The sequence below is a fragment of the Spermophilus citellus genome, assembly GCF_964194105.1.
Source record: "Spermophilus citellus genome assembly, chromosome: 2".
Taxonomy (NCBI): Eukaryota; Metazoa; Chordata; class Mammalia; order Rodentia; family Sciuridae; genus Spermophilus; species Spermophilus citellus.
This window is the reverse complement of record NC_138183.1, coordinates 257,799,002-257,815,999: the sequence shown is the minus strand read 5'-3', so window position 1 is coordinate 257,815,999 and position 16,998 is coordinate 257,799,002. Positions and strand designations below refer to the sequence as shown.

The 16,998-nt window shown below is 57.7% G+C and overlaps 1 protein-coding gene across 5 annotated transcripts in view; it reads right to left on the bottom strand.

The window, feature by feature from the left end:
- Positions 1–1,032: 1,032 nt before the first annotated feature.
- The window catches only part of CHID1 (chitinase domain containing 1), a 34,796-nt gene continuing 18,830 nt past the window's right edge, over positions 1,033–16,998 (bottom strand). For 3 of the 5 annotated variants that reach the window (XM_081282391.1, XM_081282392.1, XM_081282393.1), the window contains 5 exons: positions 12,787–12,888; positions 11,909–12,064; positions 1,648–1,828; positions 1,428–1,470; positions 1,033–1,214 (listed from right to left, as the gene is read on the bottom strand). In XM_081282391.1, the coding sequence (XP_081138517.1) occupies positions 1,078–1,214; positions 1,428–1,470; positions 1,648–1,828; positions 11,909–12,064; positions 12,787–12,888 (619 nt within the window). In that variant the 3' untranslated portion in view covers positions 1,033–1,077. The remainder of the gene's footprint in view (positions 1,215–1,427; positions 1,471–1,647; positions 1,829–11,908; positions 12,065–12,786; positions 12,889–16,998) is intronic. The other 2 variants (XM_081282394.1, XM_081282395.1) reach the window with 1 other exon arrangement.

The following is a 16,998-nucleotide window of genomic DNA, read 5'->3' as shown; positions in this document are numbered from 1 at the left end:
CCATGACCTGGGAGGAAAGAACACCACCCAGGCCACTCGCAGTGCTGACACCAACCCCCCTCACCCCATGTCCCAGCTCAATGTGACTGCTCATATCCCACTGTCCTCCCTCCAGTGGGAGCTACAGGACCTCAGGGAATCTAACCAACATGGACTTGGGAGATCTGGACACAGCTAGCCCCCAAAGCCGCCTGTTCACACACCTGGGGAGGAAGTGAGAGCTGTCTTCAGTGCAAACAAGGATATGGTACCCTCCCTTTTCCCAAGGCCTCAGCCATGCCCTGGGGTCCAACTTAGGACCCCTCTCTGCCCATTGTGCTCGCCCCCAAACCAAGGACACCCCTACCAGACAGTTCTTGGTCACTGCCTGGCTCCAGACCCACCAATCTCCACACCCTGGCTAATACTGGATCCCACTGACTCGCCTCCCTCTCCTCTGCCAGTCCCCGTCAATTCTGAGACAGCATCCACGTTACTTATTCTGGCTCTGGGCTCCGTCCCCAGCACAGGAAAAAAGAAACCAGAACCAGGTGTGGCTCACTGTCACCACCCACCCCCATTCTCAGTGGCCCCAGGGACCCACCCTGTTTCCACACCACCCCTGGTACTTCACCTGCTCACGGGGACAGGTGTCTCCCTGTGCTCATCTCTGGCTCCCACGTGCACACAGGGTGATGGAGCCCACCCAGACTCAGCGGAAGGTCTCGCTGCCCTCCACTGTGACAAGTGTAGAGCTGGGCCAGGGCTTCAGAGGGGTGCCCCACATCGAATGCTGCAGGTAGCAGGCGCCTGGCCAGGTGACCAGTGGAGGTGCAGGCTCTCACTGCTGCCCTGTGGGAGCCATCCCCACAGAGGCCTCGAGTGCAGTTGTGGGGCAAGTGTGGGACATCCACATCTAGCCCGAAGCCTGGGAAGTGCTGGAGAGACCCAAGCCCTGAGCCCACAGCAGGCTGTGGCCAGGGCCCAGTTGGGAGGGGACAAATTCTTGTCCCAGAGTTCCTGCCAGGACAGGGATCACAGCAGACACTCACAGCAAGCAGCAGAGGCCTGTATTTCACTCAACCAGTTGCTCTGTGACTAAGAGAGTCCATGCTGCCTTGGAACTGCTGCCCAGTCTACAGCAGGTCGTAGAAGTAGTCCAGGCCCTGGCCCAGCTCCCAGATGGAGACCCCGACACCCAGCTCTCTGGCCAGCTCCAGCCGCACCTGCAGGGACTGTGGGTACAGACAGGTGTGGGCCTCGCCTAGCTCTGCACCCACACACTGGGGCAGCAGGGGAGAGTGGCCTGGGCTCCTGGGCTCCAGAGCGGGCTGGCACTGCAGGCAAGGGCCCTCATGTGGGAAGAGCTAGCATTGTTGCATCCTCCGTGTCTGACCAAAGCTTCTGTCCCACCTCCCTGGGCAGCAGCCAGCACACCTGGCACATACCTTTAAAGTTGGGTAGAAGACGACATGCCTTCCGCCACGGTTCCTGCAAGACAAGAGGAACTGTCCACCTCCCTGGCTCTAGCCAAGGCTGTGGGGCTGTATTCCCCACACCTGTAAGGTCTGGGACAGACACCTGGAAGTGGTCACTTGCAGTCTGACACTGGTCCCCACTGTTCTCCCATTCTACCCTCTCCAGACTGGCAGTACATGCCCCACTCACTTCTTGTACTCGAAGAAGTGCTCTGCAGCCTGGCTGTCCCACACCATACGGGGCCTGTGGTCCTTCAGCGTCTGGATGTACCTGGAGGAACAGGGTGTGGGTGCAGGAGCCAGCCAGCCTCACAGCTCCCAGGTCAGAGTGCTCTGTGGGAGGCCAACCTTGGGCCAGACCCACAGGATTGCTGCAGATGAGTCATACATTTCAAGAAACACCACTGGCTCCAGAGCCACCTCAGAGAAGTCACCCCTGAGCCTTCCAACACCCTGTTCAAGAGAGGGACAACCAGCCAGGTGGGCCTCAGGCAGCCCCACTCAGCTGCAGCCCCAGGGCTGAGGGACTGTGGGCAGTGGTTTCAGGCCTTCCAGAGATGGCCTCCCTCTGCTGCCTGCCCACACTGTGGACAATGCTGCCCATATCCAGAGAAAGCAGGCCCTCAGAGCATCAGAAGCCAGTGGTTTGAAGACCAACGTCTCTACCCACACTGTGAAGGCTGCTCCTGAGGTGTGGGGCCAGGATGAGGGCTTCTAGAAGCTGGTGGAAGATCTAAGTCACAGTCTAGCCCATACTGCACCTTCAAAACAGGGCAGGTAGCCCCACAAGGCTGGGGGCCACCAGCACCAGGAACAGATGGCTCTGGAAGCTTCTCTTCTCTCTGAAGTTGGTAGTCTGTGCAGGAGGAGGACCCTCTCTGGTCTAGATGGCAAGATCAGTGCTTGCCATGCGAGGACACAGGGCACCTACCTGGGCTGCAGCCGAGGGAGGAGCCCGTGCCTTGGGCTATGGGGAGTGGACATCTGCAGGATCTGGGGTTGGCTAGCACAGGGGCTGCCTTGTGACCCTGAGGCTCCGACAGGGAGGCTGTAGTCCTGAGCAGGTTGGAGGCTTGCTAGCCTCCAGGGACTCTTCCAGACCACAAGAGCTGTCATATTGTGCAGCAGTGCTCTGAATGCCAGAGCCTGGCAGGGTGTGGCTTAGAAGCCACTGTGGGGTCAGGCCTCCCAGGCCCCAGCAAGACATGGGACAAACACTGGGAAGGGTGGGTACAGAGTATGGGTGGGTCCAGACCACTGACATACCACAGCCTCCCAGACCCAAACTGAACCTCCTCCAAGTGCCTGTAGCCAGAGCTCCCCCTTCCTCCAGAAGGTCATCCTGCCTGGTGGCACAAGCAGCCCTGCACCACGGCTGTGGGCACTCACTGTTGTTTATCTGTGGCCTGAGCCCAGAGTGCTTCACCACTGGGTTGCACCTGCAGCTCTTGAACTTGTGGTCCTCCTGCCCCAGCCTCCTGAGTAGCCAGGATGACTGGTGCATGTGCCACTGCACCTGTGGGCACTTTTTACTCAGTCTGTGCAAAACCGGGCCTTTCTGCTTCTCACTGACCTTTCTGGAATCCCTTCTAGTTCAGGCCCTGACAATGTCTAGCAGCCACTGGGGGGATGGGGTGCCTGGGGAGTTGAGGGGTTTGAGGGGTCTGCTCCCATGAGCTGTAGCAGGCGCGGCCTGGGCCCAGCACACAGCTCTGCCTGCCTCATTTCTACCCCCACCCCCTTAATTACAATACCACGAAAGCACTGATGCAGCTGACTGCCATTGATCTCTGTCTCCTAGATGGCTCAGAGGGAGGAATCTGGGATGTGTGGGGTCACTGAAGGACAGGTGGCTCTCATGCCTGTGCAGAGCTGTGGCCACATACTGCTCCTCTTGGGGGCCTCTGTGGCCACCCTCGCAAGATCTGCTACCCCCTGGAGGAGGTGAGTGGGCAGCCAGGACCCCTGGGAGCACTAGGTTCCTCCTATCAGGAGGTCACAGTAGAAAGACACTCCAAGAGGGCTGCAGGAAGATGCCTGGAGCAGGGGCCACCCAGACTTGTGGTTCTTGAGCCAGGGCACCCCTGCCCCCAACACTGCATAAGCAAGGTCTGGGCTTGGGGTCTTGTTCACATGAGACCCCTGAAGAGCATGGTCAGCATGGAAGATGAGCCCCACCTGATGGGCCAGGCTCCTAAGAGGAACAGAAAGGGTCACACATGCCTTTGGGAGGCAACAGGTGCTGGCCTGGCCATAGCGAGGGGGGTGGGGGAAGCCAGGCATGCTGGGTGAAAGGCCTGCCTGGAAGGAAGGAGTGGATGGATGGAGGATGCAAAAAAGGCAGAGGAAAAAGATGCCCAGAGGACAGGGGTGAGGAACTGTGATGGGCATCACTGGAAGCCCCCAGGAAGGGAAGAGTAAAGGGACAGCAGATATCTAAGAAGCAAGCTGGGTACAGTGGGAAACAGCACTCGAGAGGCTGAGGTAGGAGGACTGTTGGAGCCCAGGAGTCAGAGGCCAGCCTGAGCAACACAGCATGGCTCAACTCAAAAGAAGTGAGGGTTGAGCATTTCCCTAAACTATGACCAAAGGCCTCAGCCACACGTTGCGTCCACTCATGGGCAATGTCCGAAATAGGCAAGCCCACAGGGACAGGATACAGGCTAGAGAGTGGCAGGCTGGGGTGAGGAAGCCTTCAGGAACTGGATGGTGGTGGGGGTGGCACAGCCCTGGGATGTACTGAGCACCCCAGAACAGCACACTTCAAAACGGGGATTACACTTGGATTACACTCTCCCTAAGCTACAGACCTTGCATTCAAAGGGTGAGGAGTGTCAAACAGATCTTACTGCCAGAAAACCTATCTAGACAGGCCAGCGGCCCTCAGTGATCACCAGGGACAAAGAGGATACCCTACATGTCCAGGGAGAAAGACATGCTTGGGCCCCCCATGACCCTGGTATCTCCATGGAGACCAGCTTAGGGAACTCCTGGAGAAAGCTCTGCAGGAAGGGAAGGCTGGACCATGGACAGAGGGCTCAGCCCAGAGCTTGGGGATTCCTCCATGGTCTGCAGGCAGACAGAAGACAAGAAAACCAGCCTGGGGCAGTGGACGACCACCCAGGACCAGATCCACAGCAGAGTCCTGGGCCTCCCGTGGTGGGGCCTGTAGCTGGAGCACGGCTCTGGGCTGCAATGGTGGCCCCAACCCTTCCTAGCCAAGCGGGGTCTCAGCAATCTCGATCCCACAGAAGTGGAGAGGGTCCACTGGGGGCTGACCTGCTGCTTGACAGGCCACCAGGACTGCACCAATGGAAAAGGGCTGGGAGTGCCCCAGTAGGGCAGGGCCAGACATCTCCAATGCCCTAAAACTGGCTGGGGCCAACTCCATGGCCTCGGTCCAGTGGGAGCCCTGGTCACCCACTAAGGCATCCCTTCTTGGTGATGAGATTCTGCTCAAAGGAGGCCTTGATGAGGCCAGCGCCATGGGCTGTCCACGTGGAGCTGGTGGGCAGCAGGTGGTTTTCTCTTTGGATCTGCCCAGGAGAAAGACAGAAGCCAAGAAGCAAGATGACTGACCAGGATGTAGTGGGACATCATGCCCACATGCAAAGCCAGCTCAGGCTGAGCAAGGAGGATTCAGGGTGGCATCAGGATCTCAGCAGGCCATGGTTGAAGACTCCCCTGGGCCAGGTGGGAGGGGGCAGAATGAAAGCCACATGCCTCCCCCTCACCTGTACCCAGGAGCAGAACCCACACCAGTGGTAGAAACTTCTTGCCCAGGATGGAAGTGGTTACCAGGTAGCTACAAGGAAACCTTCCTGGGGACATGGTGGATAGAGAGGAGCCAGGTGGTACTTCCCTTAGGGCTGCCCCTCTCAACTACTGCCTGGGCCTGCTGGCTTCCACAGGATCATGAAGTAACTGCTGACTTCTCCCTGTGAGGTGGGCATCAGCAAGGCTGCCCGGAGGATGCCACACTTCCCAGCCAGCTGGCTCACCACTGGGAAACAGCTCCATATCCAAGGGGTGGAGGGCTACCCCACCTAGGTGCACCTTCCTTGGGGCAGGGGTGAGTGGATAGCCGTCCAGGAAGGGCCTGAGAACCTGTGGGTATGGTGATGTCACCAATCTGGCTATGCTGAGTCAGCCAAACATAGGGACAGGCAGGAACACCTGACCCTGTTTCTCCTTCTCTGAGGGACATTCCCAGCTCAGAACACACAGCCCCTGTGGGAGGAGACAGGACCTGTGTGGCAGGATGGACCCTGGTGCTGCCAGCCACCCTACTCTGCACCTGGGCCTGGTGGGAGCCAGGCAGAGCCTCTGGACAGTGGGAGACATCTCAGCCCACCAGGGTAGTGTGGGGCACTTGGCAGCAGGAGATATACAAACTGGCACCAGACCCACTCCTGGGGGACATGGATTCTCAGTGGAGGAAGCCCAGACCACTTTAAAGATAGGGAATGACCTATCTTTAAAGTGGTCTCCCCCAGGAGCTCTGACCACAGTCACGGCTGCTGGCATGAAAGAGCTGGCCAATTGCCCCAGCATGGTTCCTGGCTCTATGGTCAAGCAGATGGCCAGACAGCTGACCCTGATACCCTGGGAGGGCCCTGGAGCCAAGCTGGAGGCCAAGACAGGATGGCAGATCATCTGAGAGGCTGCCTGGACTATTACCAAGAGGCTACTTAATTCTCAAAGAATTGGGGGACTCATGTTGATGAGACTCGTCCATGCCTCACGTCTGGCTGTCCCCTGTATGAAGGGGCTGTGGGCTGCCTCCTGGTGAGCTGTTTGGGTAGGGGGACTGATCCTTGAGCAGACATGTGCCATATCCCCTCCCTGCCCTCTAAAGAGAGAGATGGCCCTCCCCTCACAAACGACATCTGCCTGTTTCTGTTGACCTCTCCCATCTGGATTTGCCTCCATCAAAAGGACTGGCCCAAGGGGGAAGGCTACTGCCCACTGTGGAAGGTTGTGACTTATGACTCTAGGTCCCCAGCTCCTGCCTGGAGGAAATCAGGTAAAGAGGGTCCATGGAAAATTCTAGTTGCCAGCAGGGCCCTACCTGCAATGGGCTCCCCAACCCATGCAAAAGTCTCAGGGGAGTCCACAGCAGATGGGCAGTAAATGAGGGTACACTGGAAGGAAATAGGAGAAGCATCATTGCCCACTTGCTCACTATGACTGGGAGGGTCAGGGCTGCTGAGTAGGGTGCACAGGGGTGCATGGCACCGCTGTGCCAAATCAGAGCTGGAAACCAGTGTACAGAGCAGTCTGCTGCGTCACCAACTCCCATCAACTGTCCACCCACAGCTGAGGCTGGCACTGGGGTCACTTGTGAGTCCTGTCAATAAGAGCCAGGCTGCACGAAGGCCTGTGGGCAGAGTGATGGCAGTGGGTGACCACTACCTGAGCCTGCAGGGCTGGGCCTGAGGATGCCTTGCGGAGGAGCCCTACTACCCACCCTCGTCCAGGGCCTGTTTAGGCTTAGGAGTGAGCACAGGACTCTGGAGCCAGCCCAGAGCTGCTGGTGGGTGCTGTTGAGACCCTCCCCATTCACAGGCCCAGGTCTTCTCCCAGGGGGAGGGGGCCAACAACAGCCACGCCCCAATCTCACCCTGTAGAGTGCAAAACCTTGGTTCAGATGCCCTTGGTTTCACAGGTTTAAACAACTCCTCAGGCCTGACAGCCCTTCTTAGCAGAAGCCAAGCCCTCATGTCTGAAGTGTGAGGTCCAGCAGTATCCCAAGAGGAAACCCCATGGCTCACTGTCCTGCTCCAGAGACGGGATGACCTAAGGGACACCCACAGATGCATGACGACTGGCCCAACCCACCACCTGTCTGGCAAAGGACATGCCCAAGGCCTCTAACTGGTTAGAGGAGGCCAACTAAGCCCAGAACGCCCACTCATGGGCTACAAACACTGAGGGGACGGTGTGGAGGGCATCTCATCCACATCACTGGCTTTGGGAGGACATAATAAGTAGAATGTGCAGAAGCCCAGGAACATACCCACAGGACAAGGGGGTGAGCTCCTGGGAGGCAGTGGGGGAATCTGTCACGCATCCAAGGCTTTTATGGTTGAATGTTCTCAGAGTAAAAGACCAGCAAGAATGGGAAGAAGAAACGCCCAGATCCACTGAGTCACTGTGGTAGGGACAGGGTCACATGCACTGGATTTGTCTCGTCCTGCTATCTGCCTCGCAGACATTCTTTTTTTTTTTTTTTTTCCTAGCCAGGGACTGAACCCAGGGACGCTTAACCACATCCCTAGTCCTTTTTATATTTTATCTAGAGACAGAGTCACATTAAGTTGCTGAGGCTGGCTTTAAACTGAGGCTCCTGAGGCTTCTGGGATTACGGGCATGTACCACAGTGCCTATCTACAGACATCTTCAAGGAAGGTGACAGAGGCCGGATGAAGGGCTTTCCACTCTGGGAAAGTCACGCCTGGGTGGGGGCCTGGTGAGCAGTGTTGCTAGACAGTACTTGGCCTTGCAGGGAGGAGGGTGGGCTAAAGATGTCTCCCTGCCCTGCCTGGGCTACTGCAGTGGACAAGGGGGACTTCACTGAGGAACAGGGTCTTGGTGCCAGCAGCAGGAGAGGACAGAGGGGAGGGAAGGCTCTGAGCTGGTATAGCACTGCAGCCACCAGAGCTAGACAGGAGCCAGAGGAGGTGCCAGGCTGTGCAGTTGCTCCAGAAGGGCAGGGGGAGGAGCAAGCCCAGCTGTGGGGGCTGGAGAGGAGGACCCCCCAGGACACCCCAGGACAGGAGGTCTGTCTGACCCTGTGCACTAAACGGCCAATGAGTCCTTGGGCTGAGCTGTTGAGGGGGATGCCATCAGGCTGGAACAAGACCATGAGGGCCTGGAAGGACAAAAGAGAGGAGGTGTGGGCAAGGGTGCAGGTGGTAACAGGCCATGCAGAGGTGAGGAAGAACATTCTCCTTAGACCTGTGGCGTCCTTAGAGGGGACTCAGAGGGGACTCCAGCAGTGAGCCAGGAAACTCCTACAAAAGGAGCTCCTGGCGGTGGTCAGGTTCCCAACGCCTGCAGGCAGCAGTGCCTGCCATATCTGCCTGTGTCCCCTGAAGCCTTCTTTGCAGGACCGATGCACAGGCCAAGACTGAAGTGGAGGCACACCCTCTGCAGTGTGTCCTTCAGGGGAGTTACAGCTGGGCAGCATCAGCACTCTGCCTGGCACTGTAGTCACAAGGAGAACATGAGGACACGTCTCCTGAGCTGGTCATTTATCCCATAGTTGCAGGAAGCACCTTACTGAGCTGGCACATGTGCTGCTGCCCTGACCAAACCGTCCTTCCCGTCTCCCAGCCCACCTGCTCCCCTTGAGTGGGCCCAAGTCCAGGCCAGCAACTGCCCAATGCCTAAACCACCACTCTGCACCACCTAGGCCTAGAGGTCATTAGTAAGGGGCACTTTGGGTTGGGGACCGAGGACAGCACCCTCCCTCCCAACCTCCACAAAGCCAGGAGGCCTGAGGGCATCCTTGTGTATGTGCATACACACCCATGCACACAGCCCTGTGTGTCCACACTCACGCATACACCTCTGTGATCAGAATTTCTGAACCTCCAAAGCCCCCAGCCCTTCTCAGAACCATCAAGGGCAGGTACTGTCCAGAGGAAGCCACCAATGCCTTCTGTGATCTGAGCAGACTGGGTGCCCTGTGTTTATCCCATCAGCTGGGGTAGGATGGCTGTAACAACCCTCTCTGTCTCCCTGGATCATCTCTTCACCCTCAGGTGGCATTTCGGGCTAAGTGTATGCCTCCAAGTTCATCATACTCTAGAGTCTGTGAGGTTACTCCTACCTCAGAATTTATCCACAGTTGGAAAGACAACATTTAAAGAGGTGATTAAGTTAAAAGCAGGCCATTAGGATGGATCTTGATCCAATGGGACTGTCCTTCCAAGAAGACATCAGTCTGGTGTACAGCTCAGTGGTGTGAGCTTAGGGGGAGCAAGGCCTGGTTCAATCCCCAGTACCATCAAAATGAAAAAGGAGAGGCCATCAGGACGGATTTGCAGAGGACCACGTGAGGACACAGGGAGGAGACACTGATGGACAGGGAGGAGAGGGGCCTTGGGAGAAGCCAGCCTGCCGCACCTGGACCCCAGACCCCAGAGGGCGAGAACACTGACTTCAGTGGAACGGGAGATGCCAGCCCAAGTGGACAGAGATGGCAGCTCGAGGCCAACACCTCACCTCCTTTCAAAGCCCCACCCAAGGAGAAGCCTGGCAGGCCCAGGAAGAAACTCGTGGCTAGTCCACTGAGGATGTCTGGGCAGCTGGTATCCCTGCCCAGCAGGAGGAAGTGCCCACACAGCAGGTGTTGTGGTTGGGCTTCCTGAAGATGCCAGGGCCTGGCACACACACACACAGAGCAACACTGATCAGAAATAAGACAGAGGGGGACGGGGATCCACCTCAGCACCAGCCTGCCCTAGGGGTGTCCTTGGAGGAATGGGAGGAGCCCTCACTGTGCAGCAAATTCACGTCTTCCAGCACAGGACACAGCTATGAAGCTGACCTCTCTCCATCCTGCTGCAAATGGTAGGTGCGGGGCCACTGGGCCTCAGGCTGCTGCCCAATCTCCTGTTACCAGTGCCATCTTCCCAGTGGCCTGACCTGCCCTGTCTACAGAGTCTGGCTAAGTTCAGTGATACAGAGTAGACCCCAGGGGTCAGGAGAACAGCAGTCGGCTTAGGTCTGTGCTGGACCCCAGACCCTAGGGCCAACCTGTGGACACAGGGGAGTGTGGGTTTAGAAGGGGAAAAAGCCCACCAGTGGGACCACCCCTTCCCACCACTGCCTTGGAGCATAATCCACCCTGACAGCCCACCACAGAGGGACCAACAGGGGAGATGGGAGTGAGGTGGTCCTAACAAGCATTCCTCCTCCAAGCAGGAACAGAAGACCGCAGAGAGGTGTCCCGCCTCCTCTACTGACTGCTGCCATGCCCTGAACCTGGGAGTCCCACCACTGGCTGACCCCTGGTCCCAGCTGGAGGGAAACACCATAGCAAGGGCCCAGCCAGGACCTCAGCATTCAAGGCAGGGTGATGGCCTGCCTCTGCTCACTGCCCTGGGTAACACATGCCTTGCCCTCACAGAGCAGGCCTGGGAACCCTGCAGAGAGTCCCAGCAAGCAGTGACACCACACCTGTCTCCAGACACCAACCATCCTCAGGGAAGGAGCCACTAGGAATGTGGGTGGCCTAAATGAGCTCCGCACAGCCAAACTGTTTCCAGAACAAACACAAAGACTCACAGGAGCACTCAAACACCCGACTCCCAGAGGCAACATCTGCGACATCTGGTACCCAGTCCAACTCCGGGTCCACAGGGCTGCACCCCAGGCCCCTGACCAAGGAGACGGTCACGTGCAGGCTGACCAGAGCCGACCCAACATCAGGATCAGCAGAGGAGGACACCGGCTGTCATCACAACGGAATCCCACACAAGCACACGTTTAGCAGAGGCCCAGAGGATGTAAAATGAGACCCAAACCCTGACACATGGGACCTACAGCCTGTGAGATGAAAGAAAGCCTGAAGGCAACTAATGGCAGGGTGGGCCTGGCAAAAGAAGCCACCAGCAGTCTGTGCCACCAGTGCAGACACAGCAAGGAGGAACAACCGAAACGAAGCAAGAACCCCAGAAGTGGAACCAGGCCCAGGAGCTGCGGCTGGGCTGGACTGCCCTGACACAAGCACCCGCTGGCGGTGCCTGAGGTCAGGAGCCAAAGGGAGGTCCAGAGAGTTGAAGGAACCATGAGACCTTCCACATGTGACAAGCAGCATGTGTGCAGGACCCAAGGGAGCACAGTGGTGATGAAGTACAAGGAGCACCTGGACACGAAGGACCATGTGGCTCAAAACCCAGTGGCAAAAAAAGAAAATAAGTTCTAAATAAAATTATATGATTTAAAAAAAAAACAAAAACAACTCAGTGGCAGGTGCTGAACCTGATGGCAGTAAGGGGCCACAAGCACAGGGAGGTGCAGGGGAGACGGGGGCAGTGGATTCCAGGACAGACAGAACTGGGCTCCACACCAGCAGAACCACACAGCAGCAGACACTGGAGACCCTCAGAGAAGGAAGTGACAGAAAAGGAGCAGGTCTTCCTCGTCCACGTGGCGCAGGCCAGCTGACAGCCCTTCACACATACACTAGCAGCCTTGGCCTACACTCCCACTCCTGAGGTCAGGAGAGGTCAACACACTCAGGGACAGCAGTGTGGCTGCATCCCCAGTCTACTGCATCAAGGTGGTAGCCACCCCAGGCAGGAGCTGAGGTGCAAGGATGCCCATATCATCAGCCCCAGAGCCCATGAGCCCAAGGGGCCAGAGCCCCCACCCTCTCCAACCCCACACCACTGTGATTGGTGACATCCTGGATGTGATGAGGAGGGTCCTGAGCTTACCTGGCCCCAATGACAGGCTCACGGGCATCCTTGGAGGCTGCGTAGTCCATGCCATAGAAGTTAAGCCCCAGGAGAATCTTGCTCCGCCACTTGGACTTGGGGTCCAGAGCCTGGACGCAGGCTCGAACCCAGGACAGCGGGGCGTTAGGGCCAGGCCTGCAGGGTGACAGGGAGAGTTCCAGTGCAGGCAGGAAGCCTTGAACCTGACCCAGGGCTGTCCACTTGGAGTGCATCCCTTTACTGTGGCCCATGCCCCTCAAGAGTTGGGAAGAAGCTGGGTGTAGTGGCACACACCTATGATCCCAGCAACCAGGAGGCTGAGGCAGGAGGATCACAAGCACAAAGCCAGCCTGGGCAATTTAGCGAAAATCTGTCTCAAGATAAAAAATAAGAAAAGGGCTGGTAGCTCAGTGGTAGAGCACCCCTGGGTGCGATCCCTAGTACCAAACAAACAAAAACCAGAAAGAACCAGGAATGACAGACCCTGCTGTAGAGGACCACGGCAAAATGGCTCTGGACCCCTCCACTAGAACCCATGGGTGTCCTACCCAAGGCAGCCTCCCAGTGCCCAGCTTGGCAGGCAGCAGTCCTAGACCAAGGCAGTGAGGGCTCAGCAGATACACAGCCTCTCAGGTGTCACTCCTGCTACTTCACATGGTCTTCCAAGAGCCAGGTGACTCAGGCAAAGGTCTGAGGACAGAGGCAAGAGCAAGGCCATGCCTATTCCACCCCAGACAGGGCCCCCCACAGGTCACCTCTCCTGGGTATGGACATGCTAAGCAGCAGGTCCCATAGCAGAAGTGTGCCTGCCTGGGAGGCAGGAGTGGGCCTGCAGCTTCAGAGACCTGGTTGTGCCCGCAGCACAAGGCCACACTTACTGCTGCGACGTGGAGTAGTCGTAGGTCATGAGGCTGAAGCCATCCAACACCGGGGCCAGCTGCTCAAACTCCTTGTGGGTGAACATGCCCAGCTGGTCGGTCCTGGAATGAGAGAGCATGCTACCTTGGCCACCACACACAGCCCATCAGCCAGCCTCTCCTTAGCTGCTTTCTGGGCCCAGCCAGAATCAGAGCAAGTTGGATATAGGGGCTCCTAGCCCACACCCCTCCATCCCTGCCATATGGGGGTCAGTTTCCTTTGAAGACAGGGATGGCCTGCTGCATGGCCAGGGTCACACTTCAGAGACAGCAGAGATGTCCAGTTCTCCTTGCCCCTGGAGGGCTCAGAGGAAGAGGGGCAGGGGCTGGGCAGTTCCAGATGCTGAGTTCCAGGACAATTCCACTGGTGGGCATGGGTGGGCTAGGCCAGCCTCACAGAGGCCTCTGCTGCCCATAGGGACCAACCAGCGAGGGATGCTCACCCTTACAGGTTCCTGTAACCACAGTCTACTATGCATTTCAGCTGTTGGCTTCTTCTGACCCTGCTCCCAATCCTAAGGGCCCATCTGCCTCTAAACTCAGCCACACCCCAGGCTCTCTGCTCCCCCTAGCAACGTGAGTAAACAAGACACTGCCTCTTCTCTGAAGAATGCTGGGCTGCTCAATGTTCCTGCATAAGCCCAAATCCAGCTGGCCAGTGCCCAGGTATCCCCAGCCCAGAGGTGGTCTCATGGTGGGGACCTTAGACATGGTCACCCGAGTGCCAGGGTGAACCCAGAGGGCGGCCTGCTCACAGGCCCAGTGCAGCCCTAGCAGAAGGGACAGCAGCTCAAATATTCCCTAGAGCCCTCCAGACAACAGGCTCTGAGGATGCACAGAAACAGCTTTTGGCTCCAGGAAAAGCTTTCCCCCTGTGAAGGCTCCTACCCATGTGGGACGCTCACTTAGGAACCCACGAGCATCCACCCTTCCTAACCCTGCTTGTGAAGAAAGGCATGTCCCCGTCCCATCTCATGTCACAGAAGCATCTGAGGCATTTTGTCTCTGACTCCTCCCCTGCTCAGCTGGGCAGGGCCAGACAGGGAGGGAGAAGCCTGGCTGACAGCCAGAGCCCAGGCCAGCTGCACTGAACAGGGACACAGGGAGGGAGGCCCAGCTGCCCCCCCCCCCCCCCGGCCCTGCTTGCCTCACACAGGGCACTTTTGTTCACCTGCTCGGGCACATAGGGCATATTTTTACTGGCTGGTTATTCCTTGGAAGTGACACTCTTAATAAGAGCCGAGGAGTGGGGGACAGTATCTTGGGAGATTCCTTCTGCCCTTCACATTGCTTCTGAGAAGCCCAGAGCTCAGGTGGATGGACAGAGGAAGGGCAGCAGTGGCTATGTCCCTGCTCTGGGATACCTCCTGCCTTACCAGGGATATTGTGATTCATGAGATGGACATGCAGACCACAGCAAGGGACAATGGATGAGGGATGACCCAGATACCACTGAGGACATGATGGAGCTGAGAACAATGGATGTGGAGTGGGAACAGCAGGAATCCTGGGACAGAGACCTCACAGAGGGACAAACTGAGCTAAGCACTACTGCAGAGGGCTGGGACCATCCAAGACAGGGCAACAGGAGCACCGCCCACCCCCAGCTCTGCACCAAGCCATCTGGAGCTGCCCAGCTGCCAAGGCCCTCACTGGATCTCAGCAGGGAAACAGGAGGCACAAATGCCTGGCTTGCAGGAGAGGGCAAGGCCCTGTGGGAATATGTCCAGCCTAGCTCAGGAGGGGGTGCCTGAGCAGGTGGCCAGCTGGGCCCAAATGCTGTGTAGACAAGGCACAAGTGGCCTAGGTGCCCGTGGGGGCGCCTCTGCCTCCTGAGGGCTGGTATCAGACCACCCATCCATCCATTCTGCCCTTCTGGCCCTCTCTCATCTCTGGAAAGCAGCACCTCCCTCAGGCACTGGCTCCTTCCTGACCTAGTTCACCACAACCAGTGTCTTCTGGGGCCGCCTCTCCTGCCTGGCCCAGTGACAACCCAGTGGTGCCAAGCCATAGCCTACAGCCACTCCACACTAAGGCATGTGAACTGGGGAGAGGATGGGAAGAGCGAATGCTGACACCCAAGGCTGACGGTGCAGTCCCATGGCAGCCAGCGCACTGCAGGGGAGGGAAGGACAGAGCCTCGGCTTCTCTTTAAAACTTCCTTACTTTTGGAAAAAGACAGATCTTAAGCCAGCATGTTAATGCCACATGTTAGTGCTGGGGTGGACCGAGATGGGGTGTTTCGTACAGGGTTTTCGTTCTTATCTGTCCTTTTCTTTGACAGAAAGAGAGGCATCCTCAAACTGGGGAATCCTGGGAGCCTGCAGGCCCTCAGTGAGTGCCCACGGCCAACACACCTGTGGCCTGGCTGGTTGCTTGGAGCCTAGTCCCTGAATCCTGCCCAAGCCCTTGGGGCATCAGGGGTGGAGCTATCCACGAGAGACTGCAGGAAGCTAGAGGCTAAGTGAGGTGCAGTGAGAGCCATGTGGGCAGGCAGGAGCTACCAGGCACTGCAAGGCTCTGGGCAGAGAAGCTACACCCTACAAAACCCCACACAGGGTTCTGCAACAGCCCCTGCAATGCTAGGAGAGAACATAGGGGTCTCTGCAGCTGTACAGCAGTGTTACCCATGCCCTGAGCGTCCACAATGGAGAAAAGCAGGCCCCTTCGGATGGGATGTTTATGCCTAACCAAGGGATGTGGCACAAATTCTGCCTGGAGGGTCCCAGATGAATCCCTACCCTGGTATGGTCAGGCTGAAGGTAGCCTGCACCCCCAGGCTAGAAGCCCACAGGGCTGCAGAGGAGAATGGCTAGTGCAGCTAGGCCAGGTACTGCTGCCCTCTAGGCAAACTCTGGCCCTGCCCGTTCTCTGGCCTCCAGAAGACACTGGTGGGGCCCAGGCATCAAGCAAGCTTTCTGGGTTGGGGGCCTGCACCCTGATCCCACTCACATACCCACCTGCAGTAGCCGGCCAGGCTTGCCCTGAAAGTCTGGAGCATGTGCTCCTGCCTGGGGCCAGGGCAATTCCATTGGTGGGCATGGGTGGGCCAGGCCAGCCTCACAGAGGCCTCTGCTGTCCATAGGGACCAACCAGTGAGAGATGTGAAGTAGCAGGAGTGACACCTGAGAGGCTGTGTATCTGCTGAGCCCTCCCTGCCTTGGTCTAGGACTGCTGCCTGCCAAGCTGGGCACTGGGAGGCTGCCTTGGGTAGGACACCCAGGGGTTCTAGTTTCCAGCATCTTGTATCCACTGCCAGCTGAACTTCCAGCTTACACTTTCTAGGGCAAGGCTGCCACAGCAGCTGCCCTCAACTAGGTCACCAGAACATGGCTTGGGGTGGGGAGACACAGAAGCTAAGGTCAAAAGTGTGAGGAGCCCCGAAGCCCTGAGAATGGAGAGCCAGTCAAGAGGCCCTGCCCCAGGGGGAAGCAAGTCCAGCTGGGAGCGGGCGGGTTGGGGGGAGTATATGTGACCCTGTGGAAGCTGCCTTTCCTCAGACATGTCAAACCAGGACCAGAGATGGAAGGTGTCTTCAAGTAGGAAAAGCAGTCCCTGTCTTGTGGCCTAAGGTGGCCACTGTGGTCTGGCCCTCTGGGCAGCATGTTGCCCCCACCCTTGGGTAGCCACATTTTCTGCTGAGTCCAGCTCTGCTCCTAGAAGCAGCAGCTCACAGCCAAGGCTGTAGGGGAGGAATACAGCTGGCAGAAGCCAGGACCCCTCCCTCTAGGGGCTGGTGCACAAGCAGAGCAGCTCTGGAGCCCACTTCTCACTGCTACCACTACCAACCGGCCTCAGGGACTATGAGGCCATGGGCACTAGCCTCAGGGACTAAGACGACCTTCTGTCCGCCAGGTGTGGTGGGTGTAGGCCTGGAGCTGTGTGGGGCAGGGCCTGTAGAGAACTGGGGCAGCCACTGCCAGATCCCTCCTGGCCAGAAGGACTCCCCTTCCACACATGGAGGCCTTTCTTTAATGTGAGCTGACAGAATCGCCACTGGCCAGGCATTTGTGACCCCACATCCTCAACAGGACAGCATTTGGAGACGAGGCCTCAGGGTGGCAATGATGGCGGCGCTATGAAGGGTGCCATCAGAAGAGACTCAAGAAGGTGCCATCCACACTCAGGGAGAGGCCCTCCCAGAGCACAGCCCTGCTGGCACCCTGATCCGAC